An 18264-nucleotide genomic window follows, 5' to 3' on the forward strand; every position below is an offset into this window, starting at 1 on the left:
GTTTGGGTTAACATCTCATTGAGTATTTTTTTTTTTTCTGAGTACACATAAGGTATTTAACAAATCAACAATGAGACTCTTCTCCTCAAAGAGCCCGCTCTTCGTAAGAGACGAATTGGGGGAGTGGATGTGACTCAGTGGCTGAGCGCCTGCTTCCCATGTACGAGGTCCTGGGTTCAATTCCTGGTAGAACCTTAAAAAAACAAGACAAATTGGGGAAATTCACAGTTGGTGAATATGAGAAAAGTGGCCACTTGGAAAAAAGTCAAAAAGGAAGCAGTAATTTTAAGAATAATTCGGGATTCTCCTATTGTGTTAGAGTGGGATTTATGGGATGAGGAACTCTCTTCCCAGGGGCAAGATTGAGCCGATATTGAATAATAATCTTCTGGCAGATTCTGGTTTGTTTTTTTTTTCTCTTTTTCTTTTTGAGAAGCAGTTATTAGCAATTCACTATTGAAAGGATCAGGGGCCTGGCCTTAATTTCCTAAAGGGAGGATTTAAATTAGATCTTAGCATTTCCAAAGTGCAAGGGCCATGAGATACGAGCAGAGCCATTGCTAGGGTCTGTTCTCCAAAGGACTGGTGTCTTTTGGCCTGGCTGACACCGTCGGGCCAGGGTGCCACCTTCTCCAGCCCACGGTCCCCGAGCGGCTACTCGCCGGCGGGGGTGCAGGGAGGACCTGAGGGGAGAGCCACCTCCTCACCCCAAAGCCTTTTTTTCAGTCACAGCTTCCCTTTGAATCCCCCCCAGAGGCACAGAGCTCGAGAACGTTCCCCCGGTGATTTTGTTCTGTCTGCTCGATGCAATCCTGCTGTTCCGCTATTTGCTTTGGCAGGCGGACTGAAGTCACTGAGCCCTGCAGCCTGTACAGCATGTCCAAAACATCTGTGCTGGGAATTTCCTCCGAGATCTGCGGTGCGAGGGGGGAAGCCAGCGGATCTTTATTCTCCCCCGTCACCGGGACAGTGGCTGGTCGACGGAGCCGTGAAGGCCGCACTTGCTGGGCGTTCCCCTCCACTGGATCTAGCCAGTGGAAGAGGCCGCTTGGAGGGGCTTTGCTCCAGAACCTTCCACCTGTGCCTGCCACAGTCTCCTCTGAGACCTGGCATCAGAAACCCTTCACAGAAACCCAGGTTTCCGTCGGCTTTCAAAAGGCCGAACGGCATTTGGTTTGGGTTTCTGCCCCAGTACCGGGCAGATTACGGGGCTGATGTGAAAGAAGAGCTGGTTTTGTGCGACGCAGTCGGGGGAGCCAGCAGGGGATCTGTGTCACCAGCAGAGGAACGGATGGGCTAGCCTGGGCCTCAGGGCTTTGTCTCTCAAGTGTGAAGGGGTCATACAGGGGGGCTTGGGTGGGGAGTTCTGGAGATTCCAGAAGTCACTGCACCTCCTGGGGAGGACCTGGTGGCTGCAGGCACTCTAACCCAGCAGGGGACAGGTGGCCCGAGGGCAGTGACAAGTTTGCTCAGTTTCTTGTCTGGTTGGTAGCCACAGGATGGCCCCCAAAGCTTGGCGGTCATTTGAGGGCCGTGTCCCAAGCCTGCCAAATCCATCGTCACAGCTCGTGAAACAGAGTGTATCCCTAATAATTATAAGAAACAGATCATATTCTTGGGCATGGTAGGTGTACATCCATTGTAATCCTCAGAACTCCTCAATGTAAAATATCATTATGCTTCTTTTTTATTTTTATTTTTTAACTGTATTTTGACTTCAAAAAACCAAAACAACAGACAAAGGCAGCTCACCCAACTATGGAAGCGTCACTTCCAAAACCCCTGTCCAGGCACACCTGTCTTATTTAATCCTAGAAATAAACTCAAATTGTTTTCACTTCTTTACCAGTGGGGAAACTGAGGCTGAGTAGTTAAGTAACTTAGCCAGGGTCACACTGCTAGTCATCAAAGGAGACAGGCTTTGAATCTAGGCAGGTCGGACTCCAGAGCTTACGTCTTATATTCCACACTACCCCGTGGTGATGGGTGTGGTATTGTCACCTTAGCACCCCACTGTTCCTTTGCAATCTTACGAGACAGTAGCTTTCCTTTTAGCCCATTAAGCTCTAGATAATAATCAAAATTCATGAATAGGCTTGCGAGTGTTCTCTTTGTAACTGCAATTGGTGGCCAGTAATATTTTTGAACAATAGCATATTTAAATATTCTCTCCAGGTTGGGAGCCGTATCAGACTCCAGACCCTTTTTTCTCCATCCGTCTAGTCTAATACGTTGGTGACATGGGTGCCTGAGCCCCACCCAGGCTGAACCACCAAGTCCAGTTGGATATGGGGGACCCAAGCACATGCTTCCTTAGGAAAAAGGCCTTAGGATCTCTTGCTAAATAAAGTTATACGGAGAAAAAAGTCTCGCTTAAGGGTACACTGAAATATAAGAAGATTTGTTTTATAGTCTATTTTTTTAAAATGTAATTATACTCAATTTATACATGTTCTCAACGCAAAAATGTTTTCTGTTTTATTATATTCGGCAAAGTTGAAGAGGCTGAAATAAAAGCCGCGATTTTTTTCCGGTTCACTGCAGATATTGACGAGTGTGTAGAACAGCCCTCCGTGTGCGGGAGCCACGCACACTGCAACAACCACCCAGGAACCTTCCGCTGTGAGTGTGTGGAGGGCTATCGGTTTTCAGACGAGGGAACGTGTGTGGGTAAGTTGTCCAGGTCAATTTCCCTCCTGATTGAAAGCATTCTTTATAGGGTACGGGCTACCTCCTGGGTGCAACTCGTCCCAGGGAGTTAGCCTGGCTGGGGAGAAGGTGTCGGGTTCTGGGTGTGGGGAGGGCAGCTAATGGAGATGAAGGAGACTTAATCCCCGTCCTCCAGCTACCCGGAGACGCGGATGTACGAGGACACTGGTGGTGCCATCACTGCACCTGCTAACTTGAGCACTTGCAAGCTTTTGCATCCTACATGTTCTTATAAAACTCCTTTAAATTCTTTTTATTATACTTTCAGTAGGTACGAAAACACTGAGACTTGCCTCTCCTTATCATCAGTGGCCTTGGGAATCAAGTGGCAGGACCGCCTTAAGGCCCTGTGTCACCGCCTGCCTGTGATTGAATTCTACCTTGGTCCCTTGCCTTAGATTGTATCTAAAAATCCATGTGGGGACATTTTCTTGATCGATTTTATTTTTTACAGGTTATGAGTAGTAGCATAACAGCTCAGCCCTATTTAAGGTAGTTGGTTCTATTGATCAGGTTAAGCACGTTTTTGGACAGTGATGATTTCGGTGAAGATGGGCCTACCACAAAGAGCCAGACTGGCTCAAGTTTTCTTCTTTTTCCTCCTGCTGCACTTTGGCCTGTTGGTTACAAGAGTTTCAGGTTCAGAGATTCTTGGAGATTTCCGGGTCTGGAGGGCAGCAGAGTAAACCAGACACCTGACATCTCCAGACTCAAGCAGTGGACGGTCTCTTTGTCCCTCCCTCGTTGTTTACTAACCTCTCGCATGCTCTCTGCTCCGTCCTGCAGCTGGAACGAGGCTGCTGAGGTCCCTGGTGAGGTGGTTTCTCAAGGGCGGGAGGGAACAGGCAGTTCTCGGACGTTGAGTGTGACCCAAACATCTGCGCGCTTACAGAGGCCAGTCCTCTTTTCAGGGTTGAGCTCTCAGCTCTGCTAAAGTTACTTCTTTTTTTTTTTCAATAGAAAACATCAGTTTCTGTATATTCAGCCTGACTTCCTTCTTTGCTGCTTGAGGCGAAAGAGACTCAGAAGTAGACTTTCAGCTGCAGCTCTATTTGTCTGACGTTTTGGGTCAAACTTGGGCGGTGGCTCCCCTACCCCTGGGTGCTGACGTTACAGTAACTGAGTTCTGTCCCAGGCCAGCTGTAGGGGAAGCGGGCAGCCCTCAGAACCGGTTGCCTGACTCGGCTTCTGGATCCGGTTCTGGTCCTGACTCCCCATCTCTGGAAAGACAGGGCAGGGCGCAGGCAGGTGGTGTTGCAAATTCCCCTCCCAGACAGTTGATGTTTTTAAACAATTTTATGGTGTTAACTTAGGTATAACATGGAAGTTGCCATTTTCGCCATTTTTAAATGTGCTGTTTAGTGGTATTAATTACATGTGTGACGTAAATGGTAATCACCACCGTGCATTGCCAAAACTTTTTCGTCACCCCAAACAGAAACTGAGCCCATTAATCAGTAACTCCCCATTTTTCTTCCCTCACCCCCACTCCAATCTGCTTTCTCTCCGGTTGTGATTTTGAGAAAGACCCTTAAACTTTCTAGGCCTCGGTTCCTCAATTGTAAAATGGGGCAACTGGATCAGATCCCTGGTTTTCAAACTGTGTTCCTGGACCCCCTGGAGGTGACTCGGGGGTTGTATTAGCCAAAGGGGTGCTGATGCAAAATGCCAAAAATGGGTTGGTTTTTATAAAGGGTGTTCATTTGGGGTAGGAGCTTTCAGACACCAGGCCATAAAGCAGAAGTTACTGCCCTCACCAAAGTCTGTTTGGAGCAAGATGGCTGCCGACGTCTGCGAGGGCTCAGGCTTCCTGGGTTCCTACGTTCCCGGGGCTTGCTTTTCTCTGGGTTCAAGGTTCCTCTCTTCCTGGGACTGGCTTCTCCTTCCTCTGCGAGCTTACTTCCCAGGGTGCCAGCTTAAGATTCAGCATCAAACTCCAACATCAGAAACCCTCAACTCTGTCCTTCACCCTACCTTTTATCTAGGAGTCCCCACCCACCAAGGGGTGGGGACGCAACGCCCTAATCATAACTCAGTCACCCCCAGGTACAGATCAGATTACAAGCACAATCCAATATTTCTTTTTGGAATTCATCAATTTTATAAAACTGCTACAGGGGCTGTCAGTGAGGACTCGGGGCAGCCGGTCGGCAGGCTCCTATCCTCTCCCCCCCAACCTCAGCCTTTCCTTTTTCCAGATAGTAAATTCTGAGGAGGAGTCTGTGCGAACAACAGGCTCTGTTGCTCTGGAGCAAGAGTGAAAACCCCTGGGTGGTTTAAGTTCCGCCGAGGCCTGACACCGTGAGGTTTCCTGCGCTGCTGCTGCCCCACATAGTCCCATCCCCCCGGCCCTGCACCCCGCTGACCGCCCCTTTCAGACACAGGGCGTAGAGAGGGGGCCGACTGAGGAGCCAAGTCCGCCTGGACATGGTCACACCAGTGGCTCTGGCTTTGCCAGCGGATGGGCTAGTGGTCAGGGCTGCCTCCCCCAGGGCTCCTGGTTAACCAGCGTCCTGTGCCGGAGCCTGGTTGGGGAGGGTGAGGGAAGAGTTCCGGCTCCTGAGAGGCCTCTGGAGCCCTAGTCACGGGGGCTCACACAGGGCAAGGGGGCTTCCGGACGTCCCTGTCCTTTCCTGAGGAGCGCGTTTCACGATGAGAGGCCTGTTTTGTGAGTTTCCATGCGTGACGCTGTCCGTAAACCTGTGGCTTGCTCTTCTCCTCAGGAGGCACTTTGACAGTTAACCTGAACATACAGAGTAGGCCTGTGTGGAGGGAAGATGGCCTCAGCTGGTGTCCCCTCAGGAATATGGGGAGACTGTCACCCCCACGTCCCCCTGGCTGGGGCGCCTCTGCGCAGTGGCCCTTCTGTCAGGGCAGGGATAGGGCCTTAGGCAAAATGCTGATGGAAGCCCCTGCCCTTGGAGTCCCCAGTGTTTAGGGTCTCCTTCCCTTGCTAGTCATGGTCAGAAAATGTCTTTTTTTAATTTTTGTTTTATTAAATTGTCTTTTTTTTAGATAGATCACAAAAAATGTTGCATTAAAAAATGTAAGAGGTTCCCACATACCCCATACCCCCCCTCCTCCCACATCAGCAACCTCTTTCCATCAGTGTGGCACATTCATTGCATTTGGTGAGTACATTTTGGAGCACTGCTGCACAGCATGGATTATAGTTGACATTGTAGTTTACACTCTCCCCCAGTCCATTCAGTGGGTTATGGCAGGATATATAATGTCCAGCATCTGTCCCTACAATATCATTTAGGACAACTCCAAGTCCCGAAAATGCCCCCACATCACATCTCTTCTTCTCTCACCCTGCACTCAGCAACTCCCGTGGCCACTTTCTCCAGATTAATGCTACAGTTTCTTCCATTGCTAGAGTCATACTTCTATGGTAGAATACCAGTAAATCCACTCTAATCCCTATATTTTTTAAAAATTATTTTCTAGTGGTTTATTATTTATTAGAGCAGTTGTACATTTACAGAAAATCATGCAGATAGTAGAGTCTCATATACCCCTCTCACAAACACATTTTTTTGCCTATTGTTAACATTTTATGTTTGTGTGGTACTTTTGTTACAATTGGTGAAACAGTATTCTTATAATTATGCCATTAAATTTTCCAGGGGTTTACATTAGGGTTCATTCTTCGTGTTGTATAATTCTGTTTGTTGCTGTTGTTGTTATGTGTGGTTACTTATATGCAATCTAAAATTTCCCCTTTTCTCTTTTCAAATATACAATGTAGTGGTGTTAATTACATTCATAAAGTTGTGCCACCATTACCATCATTCATTGCCAAAACTTTTCCACCATTCCAAACAGAAGTTTCATACAAATGGAAAATGAATTCCTCATTCTCCTCCCTCACCTAGCCCCTAGAAACCTGCATTCTGGTTTTTAAATTTATGAATTTGTGTACTCTACTTATTTTCCTCCATCCTGTGGACCTGGGTTGGTGACGTCCTCGCCACGTCTATATTGAAAGGGGGCTTAGATCCCACATGGTTGATGGAAAATGTCTCTTAATGCACCTGTTTATCTTGTTTTCCCAATTAAAAGGAACTAGAGGTTGTAGGAAATAACCTTGTTGAGAGCTCTTTATACACTGCCTTTCCTCCTCCTCGGAAGGGACTCCTTTCCCTTGGTTTGCGTTTCTTCCTCTTGACTTCTTCTCCTTCTGTCCCCGCTTCCTCACTTCCCGGCCCCAGCCCGCCTGCCTGAGTCTCTCAGGCAGCGTCTCAGACTGGCACGTTCTTTCCCCAGGGATCTCTTCAGAAGTCAAGGAACTAGAAAAGTGAAATCCCAACTTACAGTCTCTTCAGTTGCCATTTTGAGCCCCACATTCTCTGCTTTCCAAACCTTTCCTCTGCTTTTCCTCACCAGCCACTTGCCATTAAGGTTGATGGGCAGGGCCAGGAGCCGTAGGTCGGCGGCCATTAGACAAGGTTGGGAACCTGTGAGGAAACAGTGCTGCGCCGACCGTGTCCCCTCGTGTTTGTTAGGCCTCCGTTAGGTTGTTGGCAGCAGCGGCTGTTTCATACTGGTGGGGTTCCTGACTGTGTCCTGTTTTTTTTTTGGAGGAACATCATCAGTTAGCTCTATTAGCTCCATTTGTGTGAGGATTGGAGAAAACCTACCAGAGCTGAAGAGAATGCAGTGACCATAAAGAGTCCTTAGGAACTATTTTCCTTTTAATCAGTGTGAAGACATTTGTTTAAAACTGCTGCATTTTATTTTAAAAATTGAAGAGGCAAAACTAAACCGATTGCAGTGTTGACTTGTTCAGCCTCTGTAAGAATAAATTAGCTTTAGTGTGAACAATTTGGCATGAAGGAAAACGTGATTCTAAAATTGAATTATAAACTGCTTTATTATATAAATGATATGAGGATTACAGAAACACAGGTGAAAAAATGATGGTTGAGCAGGAAAATAAAGCGTGGGGAAGATATGACTAAAACCCACTTACAGTAAGACCCATTCTGTCATTAAAAGTGGAGCAAACTGAGGCTCTACCCAAACACTACTTATAAAATGGTAATATACAAGCCTTCAGTGACACAAATGTTTGACTTAAGAGATAGAGAGAGGGAAGTGGAGCTGTGCTCATTTCCTCAGTATGTCCATGATGGGAATATTTCTACCGTATTTCTACAGCCTTCCTTTTATCCCAGGTCTTTGATAATGTTTCCTGTCAAGATTTGCCAGCTGGAGGAGTTGGGAGAAAGGGGGACCCTGGAGTAAAGAAGAACATTAGAAATGGTACCAGAGAGAATAGACAGAAGAGAGGGGGCTCCAGAGAGAGAAACGTGTTCTTGGCCTGATGAGGCACATTCGAGGTTACTGTTGTCCAGCCAGAATTTCTTCCCCACGTTTGGACCACCTTTGGCCCATAAGACTTGGTTTGATGGTACCTTTCCTCCAGGAGTTAGTTGCCATTTTGACTTCAGGAGCCAAAGCTTCTAAGTTCACAGGTCAGGCCTTCATCCTCCAACACTTTGTCAATCTCTTCTTTTGTCATAGACCTTTGAAGATCTTCTCATCCTTACCTGTCCCCTGAGAGTCCCCAGAGCTCTCTCTTTCTCTCTGAGTGCTTGAGGTAACATAAGGTGGAATTAGTCTTCAGAAGACTCATTAAGGAGGAAGACAAGGAGTCCTGCATCTGGGATAATCCTAATACTTAGGATCCCCCTGAAAGGATAAGATCCTGTTCTGGTGTTGTAAGAAATGGGACTCAGTCTTGACTCTTAGTCTTTGCTCAAAATCAGAGGCTAAATGGTGCCTTGGTGACCTCAGAGTACCTGAACCAGCTCTTGGGTATCACCCTCTAGATTCTAGCTCTTGACTTTCACCTTGAGGCAAAAGCACCAGGTGGGGCATTATTGGCTACCCACTAAGTCATTTGCCTGCTTCCTGGAGTTCTATCATCAGGGCCCCATAGAAAATGGTAGCCCCATCTAATGGGTACCTACTGTGCCTCACCGTGCTTAGCATATTGGAGTGATTCCTGTTTTACTGATGAGGGACGCATCTCCATCAAGTTATATGATTCACCTGGGGCCATGTGGTTGACACAAGTATAAATCCAGGGCGGCCTACCGCAAAGGCCCACGTTCTTTCCACCACCCGCTCTCACTGTTGTGGGAACGTATCTTTCCTCATCCTTGGTAGGGAGTGGATGATTGAGACGCAGGCATTTGTGCCCGGGGCGGGCAGAGGCCAGAAGACGCCCCGCTGAAGTCTCCGAGCCCTCGCCATAGGGTGTGTTTGTACATCTGTAGATGCTCCAACTCCCCACCCAGGTTAAGAGAAGGTTGGGTTCTCAGGACCTGTTTCGGGGGCCTGCTATGGAGCGTGACCTGAGGCAAAGCCCTGAGGTTGAAAGCCAGGCCGAATGCCCAAGAGCCAGTCCACGGAGACTGGTTGGAGGCCGCGTCCAGGTGGGAGGAAACGGAGTGGAAACCAGATGTCCCAACCAGGGGCTGAGCGGTGCACAGTGCCCGGAGGGCTGGGGTCAGGCGCAGCCCCCTTAATTGAGCGCCAGTGGCCTGCTCTCCTGGTGTGGAGGGAGCTTGGAGGGTCGCGGGGAACTTCCTCTCACACACTGGGCCTCGCCCTTTCCTGAAGCCGTCGTGGACCAGCGCCCCATCGACTACTGTTCATCGGGCCTCCACGACTGCGACATACCCCAGCGGGCGCGGTGCGTCTACACCGGAGGCTCCTCCTACACCTGTGCCTGCCTGCCCGGCTTCTCTGGTGACGGCCGAGCCTGTCAAGGTGCGTGGTCACTTGTGTTTTCTCTTTCTTTACCAAGAAACTAGCCTGGAAACGTTCCCGTGTGGTGCCTGTCATTTGTCCCTTACCAACTCATTGCCAAATAGAAGAGAGGATTCCTATTGGAACTCTCAGCCGCGTATACCTCTCTCTGGTTGCTTGAACTTGGACCTGGATTCTGGAGGTTGTTGTCGTGGCTGAAGCGCTGGCCTCCCAGGACTGCTCTTCTCTGCATGATTCTGTAGGAACTGAGGGCACGGCTTATTTTCCACAGAAAGAGAAATAACCCTCGCATGCTTGGAGTTTAAATTCCAGGCTTTTCTTTACTAAGATATATATCCGCTGGCCTGCTCTAACCTTCTCCTCCAAAAAAGCAAAGTTCCCTTATTGATTGGACGACTGCAGGGACCTTTTGAGAGCTGAGGTCAGCTCAATATTGGCTGCCTGGGTGCTCTGAAAGATAAAATTAGGTAAGATAACCTGTGAACATACTCCTCCAGGTCTCCTGATTTGCAAAACTCCTGAGCAGTTTGCAATAGAATATTTCTGAAATAGATAACTTTTGAGAGACTCTTTCTTCATTACTGAACATGTGAATTTCTTCTCATCCCTGAGGTTTTCCAGTCATGCAGTTAATAATCTGTCTCCCAACGCTCAGCTGCGCCGTGGTAAACAAACATTTCTAAAGCTCTCATTTATGAAGTAAGGGATCATTTTACCATTCAGGAGACTCCTCTCTGTTTTTTCTTTTTGCAAACTTGAGTTTTCTTGAGAGCATTGTCGTCAAAATGAAACACGTTTTTAAATGCAGTAGTAGAAATTGAGGTGTCAGTACCCTGAGAATGAGTGTTTAGTGATTTCTAAATCACTGTTCCCAGATCATATTCCCATGAAGTTGGGCATATAATTTATTTGCAAACTATGAATCCCAGGAGGAGTTTCATCGTCCCTGGGCCTGGGTGCTGTTTTGCAGATGTGAATGAATGCCAGCCCAGCCGATGTCACCCTGAGGCCTTCTGCTACAACACCCCAGGCTCCTTCACGTGCCAGTGCAAGCCGGGTTATCAGGGAGACGGCTTCCGGTGTGTGCCTGGAGGTAAGGTGTAGGGGAGGTTTGGAGTTGGTAGCCCATCGCCACATCCATGTGGACTGAGAACGTGGCCCTGGGAGAGAAGGGGAAGTGGGGAAGTGGAAGGCTCCATGGAGAGTGCTGAGGGTGGTCAAGGCAGGAGAAAGAACACAAGGCTGCAACGTAGAGTCATGCGGGCTGTGCACTGCACAACTCCAGTGGCTCATAACTGTCCTGGCATCCTGGAATCTAATCATCCTATATGGGGCTATAACTTGAGCAAACAGTGCTGGGTAAGAACTGGTTACCTGGAGTCATGGAGGGCAAAACTGGGGAAGGGGACCAGCAGGTTGAGGTTTCTACAGAATTCTCTATATTACCTGTCATATCTGCAACTTGTAAAGGTGGGTGCTGACCAGAGACTCAAATGATATCACTGCAGATCATACAGATAATGACAGCAAGGGGGCAGCACTGAGTCCAGGGACAAAAAAGGCGCTTAACAAATGCTGTTGAATGAATGAGTAGAGAGGGCTGCCATTTGTGCAGAACTTACCGTGGCTAGGTGCTTTACACACACTACCTCCTGTCTGTCTTTTTAAGGTCAGTGCCGGTACTACAGAAGGATGCTGAAAGTTAAAAAGATAAAGGCCTGATCAAGGTTCTGTGGGTAGTAAGTGCTAGAACTAAGATTCAAGCCCAGGTCTGCTAGATGGCTTCCAAATTCGTATTCAGTCCCTTAAACCTCACAGTATCCTGACACGAGGTTAAGAATATTTTTGACACCTTGGTCCAGAGGTCGCCAATGGCGTTATTTATTTTTAATTGCTGATGCTGTGGTTGACCAGATATAGTCATCCTACTGTCAGTGTTTTCAGTAAGAGACATGGAAAATTTCATCTCACCCCCTTTTTAAACAGTTAATAACTTTTTACATGTGTTTCTTTTATTACCCTATGAGTGCCTTGAGGAAAGGGTGCATATTCATTTAATGCTATGTCCCCAGTATTCAGAAGGGTATGTGGCACATGATGGGATTCACAGCTATTTATAGCTGTTGAGGAAATAAATGAATGCATCAGTTTCCACGCCCATCAGTAGTATATGAAAGTATTTGCGTATCCCTACTCTCCAGGACTGGTGTTAACAGTTTGTAGAATCGTTGCTGATCTAAAAGGAGAAACATATTAAAGTTTGAAGTTTGACGTATAACATTGTAATACTGCTGGTATAAATTTTCTTCTGCTTAGATGAGAGGCCAGTAGACTACAGCCTGCAGGCCAAATCCAGCCCATTGCCAGCTTTTGTAAATAAAGTTTTATTGAAACACAGCTGTGCTCATTCATGCACATTCTGTCTATGCACATGATAAAAGACAGAGTTGAGTAATTGCAACAGAGACCAACAAGGCCCGCAGATTCTTACAATATTTGCTATCTGGACCTTTCCAGAAAACATTTTCCAACCACTAGTTTAGATGAACCCAGGCTGAGGCCAACCTTTTGTTCTTGAAATTTTAAGTAAAAATTACAAAGAGAAGAGTTCATGATTATTTGAGACAAGACATTCCAACAGTCATTAAAAATGACTAAAGATGATTATTTCCTTAGGCTTGTTTCAGATCTCCATTTCAAAAAGAAGCCAATGTTTTCTTTTTTGTTTTTTTTTTTAACCTGACTCCTTGTCCCTTCGTTCAGGCTCTGTTTGCTAAACAAAAACAAAACCAGATCTATAGGCTGAGCTGCAAAGATGGGACAAGGTGAAAACCAATAAGAGCTATTTGTCAGGATTGTTCATATATTTAATCTTGTTCCCTTAAAACATTCAGAGTCTAGTCCTATATACAAGAGAGGATGTAAACTAGAAATGTATAAGAGTGTTCATTGAGAATTGTTTGTAATAGAGAAAAATCAAAAGGACTTGCAACAGGAGGAATGGACGAATGACTTTTGACTTTTGGTATGTGCACCCAATGAAATAATATTCAGCAGTTAAAATGAATGACCTCGAATTAATGGATAAAGCTCAAAGACAAAATGTTGGCAAAAAAAAGTTATAAAATGGTGTAGACAGTATAATGACATTTATATAAAATTTAAGCCTGTATGAAAACAAGCCTACATATGCATATACACATGTAAGAAAACTACAAAATGCATGTGTGGGGATGAGAAAAAAACCAAGGGTGGAGATCATCTCAGTGGTGGGGAGCGGGAATTGGGGTTTAGGGAGATGGGGGGCACTTGGGCCACATTTGTATTTCTAATGTTTTCTTTTTCAGCCAGAACATGAACACTAAGGTTTTTCTCATATTTTTCTAATTTTATATGACTAAAATAATTTATTAAACATTACAGAGGGGGAAATAGTGTGTAGCATCGTCTGGGATCTGTCTGCCAATCATAGGAAGTGCAGGGATCAAACAGTCAGCACTTATTTGGCACCTATTCTATACAGAGGGGAATAGTTAAAAACATAAAATTACTCTGGCTTTGAAGTGAAGGTCGTGGACATCTGCAATGTCCACCAATGACTGGCAAAACAGAAGTGAGAATGATTGCTCCCCCTCTCTCCCACGCGTCTCTGCACAACCTTTGTGAGGATTGTGATTTTAAGTGGAGTAGAATGAAAGTGGAAATAATGTAAGGAAATAGCTAAGTGCATCATATATGGTATTGCTCCGTAAACACAGTACCTATATATGCTGGTATATACATGCATGCGTGAGTGTCCATGTGTGTGCTGGCTGCTGAGTAGAATGTGTTTCTTTCTGTGGGTCAGAGAATCTTTGAAAGCCTCTGTATCCGTTAACTCTTGTTGCATATCAGATCATCCAAAGCGCAGCAGCTGAAAACGGTCAACACCAATTGCCCAGTTGTTTCTACAGGGGAGGGACCCAGGAACAGCTTAGCTCGGTGGTCCTGGGTCAGGCTCTTGCACCACCGTTGAGCCACTGGTGGGGGCCGCCGTCTTCCTTGAGGTTCAGCGGGGGCTGGAGGCCCCACCTGGCTGTTGTCCGTGTTGGTTCCTCACACACCGTTGGACCAAGGACCGATGTTCCTTGCAGCGTGGGTCTCCGCAGGGCTGCCTACCTGTCTTCAAGGCATGGCAGCTGCTTCCTCCAGAGCAAGCCCCAGATGGAGGCCACGGACCTTCACGGCCTCGTCTTGGAAGCGACACACTGTTGTACGCTGTTACTCGCAGACCCCCTTTTACAGTGTGAGAGGGCCCTGCCTGCGTGTGTGAGTGCCAGGAGCCGGGGTCATTGGGGCCATCCTGGCTGGCCACCCCGGCCACCTTGCCTGGACAATGTCTGAGGGAGTGTAACTGGCCAGATTTTGTACCTGAGGGCAGCGTCTTAGAGGATCAAAGGGGGATCTAAAAAGGCCTGGGCTAGAAATGTGAAACCTGGTCCTTCAGGGCAGAGAGCAAGCTCCAAGATGTCCGATGACGTCTCTTTACACTTGGCACCGCTCACACGCACTGGCGTGCTCTGTCTAGTTCTGCACGACACATCTTCAGAGAGAGAGAATTTAAAGAGGTCAGAAAGTAGGGGCCGCATGGAAAGATGAAAACAGGATAATGCAAATTAAAGGAAAGAAAACCGAGAAATGGTTGAGTACGTGATGCATGTTATGCTTCTGTTGTTTGTGTTATAATTTACACTTTGCGTCACGCAAACCCAATGTGAGAAAACTTGAATTTCCCAGTTAGAGCTGGAAGGGGTTCTAGAAACACTAGTTCATCTCCTCTGTTTTATAAATAAGGGACATGAGGCCTGAATAACTTCTTAGTTTAAAAAAATTCAAAAGGTTCTTAATTTAAAAGAATTTTCCATAGTTTTTCTCAACATTGAGTAATACGTAGACCCTTTTTAAAAGAAAAAAACATGCTTAAGGTCTCCAGTGTTGTCTTATTTTACAGCTAGTTAATGTCTTTTATAACTATAAAATCAAGCCAAATTTACAAATTAAATACAAACAAAATTACAAATCAAAATTTCAAGCAACATTAATTTAATGTGCCCGGATGTTGTTTTTCTGAAATGAAATGGCCACTGCCACAGTCTTCACCCCATCCTGCACAGTCACCCTTTCTGGCTCTTCTGGATAATTCCAGGCCATCTACAAAGCAGCTGTGATACTTCTCATCTAAAAAACAAATAAACAGAAAATGCAACTTCACCACTCTGGCTGCGTCTATGGTTTAACTCCTCATGAGATGTCCAGATTCTCTTCTGCCACTCTTTTTTTCCTACCTTTTTTTTTTGTGAAATAAAACATAGATCCAAAAACTCACATAAAATAAGTGTGTAGCTCGTGTTCCAAGGTGAACACCCTGTTCCCTTACTGCCTGATAACTGGCAGCTGAGTCCAGAGGCTTGATCAGATTCGGAGGCAAACCTTTCTGCAAGGCAGTAGGTGGTTTATAATGATCTTTCATCTAGAGCACGTCATGTCTGGTTGTCTCAGTTTTTGTGATATTCAGAGCCATTGATAATCATTGCCTTTCTCCATTAATGTCTAAGGAGTGACAGGGAGATTCTATCATTTCCTCCCCCATTTATTGATTGGGATTGATTCCATTTATTCAGTGGAATTGATGCTCATTGCCTAGGTCCATTCATTTCTATGGGATGGCAAAATGATGATAGTCTATTATCCTGGGGTTTTTTGTTTTTTGTTTTTCATTTATTTCTTGGAATATTTTTATAAAGAAATGCTTCCCCTCGTGTACTTTTGCCTGGTGGTGCCTTTCATATAGGAAAGGCAGGATAAATGCTGGAGCTTTCCCTTATTTACACAGTCAAGGTAACAAATTTATTCCTAATCAGCCACTCAAGGTAGCTAATGAGCTTTTCGTTTCATAATATCATTACAAACTCATGAGTATCATTGGTCATAATTTTTATTCTTACTGTAGCTCAGAGTCCTCTCTTTGACCCATGGGCACTTCTTCGAGGTGGCCCTTGCTCCTTCGGACATGCCTGTGCTAGTCTTAGATAGCTTCCTTGCTCTCTGGTGTGGCAAGATGTTCTGGGCTCATATTGTATATTTCTTGCCCTTGGAATTGGAACCACCCATTTCTCCAAGAAGCTCTGGTTTCTTTCAATGGGAAGTTCTATTGCACAACCACAGTCTAAGTACTAGGGATGCTTAGCCAGAGCCAGGCCTCCTCCTTCTCTCTGGTGGCTTCTCATGCTTTATTCTCCTCCTTTGCCTGGGCCATGGCTCCCTATTCCTTTGTATGTCTTGTAAACTTTTGTTGAAACCTGCACATTTTGCTGTTTTAATGTGTTATTGCTGAAATTACTCTCTGAGGCATTTGTTTAGCTTGTATGTCCAGCTGGTGTTATGACAGAGCTTTCCTTGAATGCCAGAAGCTAACAAAAAAGGACAAAAGAAAACACCTTTCCCAGTCTGCTGTGCTATGCAAGTGCTCTCCTTCAGAGTTTATCCATACTATGAGTTTAGAGAATAGCACCAGGCCAAAGCATAAGGGACGTGCTATTCCTTTCTGCTCGTGTGTTTTGTCTTGGCCATGCACATGTGGCCCTATGAATTCCCCTCCTTACACAGACAAGAATTTCCCCTCTTCCCTAGGAAATACTTCCTCCTGGTCCTGGGTACTGCACCATGTGTCAACAACCAGTAATCCCTTGCCCCAGGCAGCTACGACTTGACTGCTCTCCCACAGTGTCCACTGTAAGAGAGCTCTGTGAGCTGCTTTCTCCCTCCAGAACTGGGACCAGGGACCCATTCTTGGGGCACAGGCGGGTGCTGCCCAGAACTAGTGAGAGGTGGGGGAGGGGCCAGCCAGGGTGACAGGAGAGCCTGCTGCTTTTAAGATGCCTTTTCTTCATTTGGCACTTGCCCTGTAACTGTGATCCTCAACTGCCTTCTGGGGCTTTGAGAAAGCTTTTTCTGCCAGTTCTCACTGGTTGTTCAGAAGTTCTGTGGGGATCTGGAGCCCCGAATCTTCTGACCCCGCCACATCTTCAGCTATCCTGTTTGGGTCTGAGTCTACCCCCGATGCGGAGCTGTGGGGTTGTACCCGAGGAAAGCATATTGTGGGGGAGGGGGGTTGGGGTGAACACGTTGTAGATGCAAGCTTTTGATGAAGCGACTTTCAGTTAAGGAATGGCCCAGACGAATCAGAATGGGCCTTAATCCTCTTACTGGAGGCGCGGCCATGGGGACAGCCAGGAGCTGACGTCAGTGGAAAGGAAAAGAGAAGGCGCCACCTTGGGCATGGCCATGTGACCGCAAAGGCAGGGGCCCCAGAGACGGCTGATCCCAGCCAGCCTTTGAGCCCCAAAACTGTGAGCAATGCAATCCTGTAGTTAAGCTAACCCATTGGATGGCATTTACTTTAGCAACTGGGAGACTAAAACGGAACAGTGCAGACAGGTCAGTTTGAGAATTCTCCAGGGGCTAGACTGTTTCAGCATCTTTAGGTTTTAGATTTGACCTCTGAGTAGAAGGAATTTTCCAGTTTTGGCTGCTGTCCTCCAATTGGCCTGCTGTGCTTTCTAGAGAGGACCATTTCACTCTTTGGGGTTTCCTCTCCCCAGAGCTGTCAGATGCCGCGTGGCTTTCCTTAGATTCTTCCACACAGACACTGATATGAGCCAGGTCACATGGCCATTGGTGGTATGTCCTCATCTGCTTATGTTTTGGGTTCAGGGGGCCACCTTGTCACTTCATTCCATTGTAAATGTCCTCCATGGCCATTTCATTTTCCTACCTAGTTACTCGTTAACTAGATTCTAAAACTAGGCTACCACTGCTATTGCCTTCTTCCCATTCTCTCTCCTTTTTTTTCAATCTTTTTTAAATTGTCTTTTTTTTTAAAAAAAGATAAACATATCACAGAAAATGTTACATTAAAAAACGTAAGAGGTTCCCATATACCCCACTCCCCACCTCACCCCCACTCCTTCTCCATCAACATCCCCTTTCATCAGTGTGGCACATTCATTGCATTTGATGAATACATTTTGGATCACTGCCACATCACATGGACCATAGTTTACATTGTAATTCACATTCTCCCCCAGTCCATCCAGTGGGTTATGGCAGGATAAACAATGTCCTGCATCTGTCCCTGCAGTATCATTCAGGACAACTCCAAATCCCGAAAATGCCCCATATCACACCTCTTTCTCCCTCTCCCCACCCTCAGCAACTCCCATGGCCACTTTCTCCACATCAGTGATACAATTTCTTCCATTGCTAGAGTCACAACAGTTTTATGGTAGAATACCAGCAAGTCCACTCCAATCCACATTATATTTCTGCATCTCGTGGACCACGGATGGCGATGTCCACTCCACCTCTAAATCGAGATGGGGCTTAGATCCCGCATGGCTGATGGATGCAATTCTCCTGCTTACAGTTGACACTCTCAGTTCCCTGGTGTGGTGGTTGAACATTCTCACCTCCCCATTAGCTGACCTGGGTACGTCCAATGAACCGGAGAGTAGGTGTTGCAGCTCTGCTGAGGATCAAGGCCCAGCTGGCACATGGACAGTCCAGAGAGTCAAGTCTCCTGAATATATACAAATCCCAGAGCCAATCACAGGTTCAGTAAAAGTGACAGAAGAGGCATGTGTAGAGATCACTTATGAGTCCAACTCCATCACACTTAGGAGCACAAATTCCAAAGTAGGCAAGGCACTGAACTGCAGAACCATCTGCCAT

The 18264-nt window shown here is 46.4% G+C and overlaps 1 protein-coding gene across 1 annotated transcript in view; it reads left to right on the forward strand.

Moving 5' to 3' along the window:
• Positions 1–18264, forward strand: part of NID1 (nidogen 1) — an 82280-nt gene that overhangs the window by 43095 nt on the left and 20921 nt on the right. Inside the window, exons 10-12 of the mRNA XM_058309502.1 lie at positions 2545–2670; positions 9346–9495; positions 10466–10588. Coding sequence (XP_058165485.1) covers positions 2545–2670; positions 9346–9495; positions 10466–10588 — 399 coding nt within the window. The remainder of the gene's footprint in view (positions 1–2544; positions 2671–9345; positions 9496–10465; positions 10589–18264) is intronic.

This window comes from Dasypus novemcinctus, chromosome 13 (assembly GCF_030445035.2).
Source record: "Dasypus novemcinctus isolate mDasNov1 chromosome 13, mDasNov1.1.hap2, whole genome shotgun sequence".
Classification (NCBI taxonomy): domain Eukaryota; kingdom Metazoa; phylum Chordata; class Mammalia; order Cingulata; family Dasypodidae; genus Dasypus; species Dasypus novemcinctus.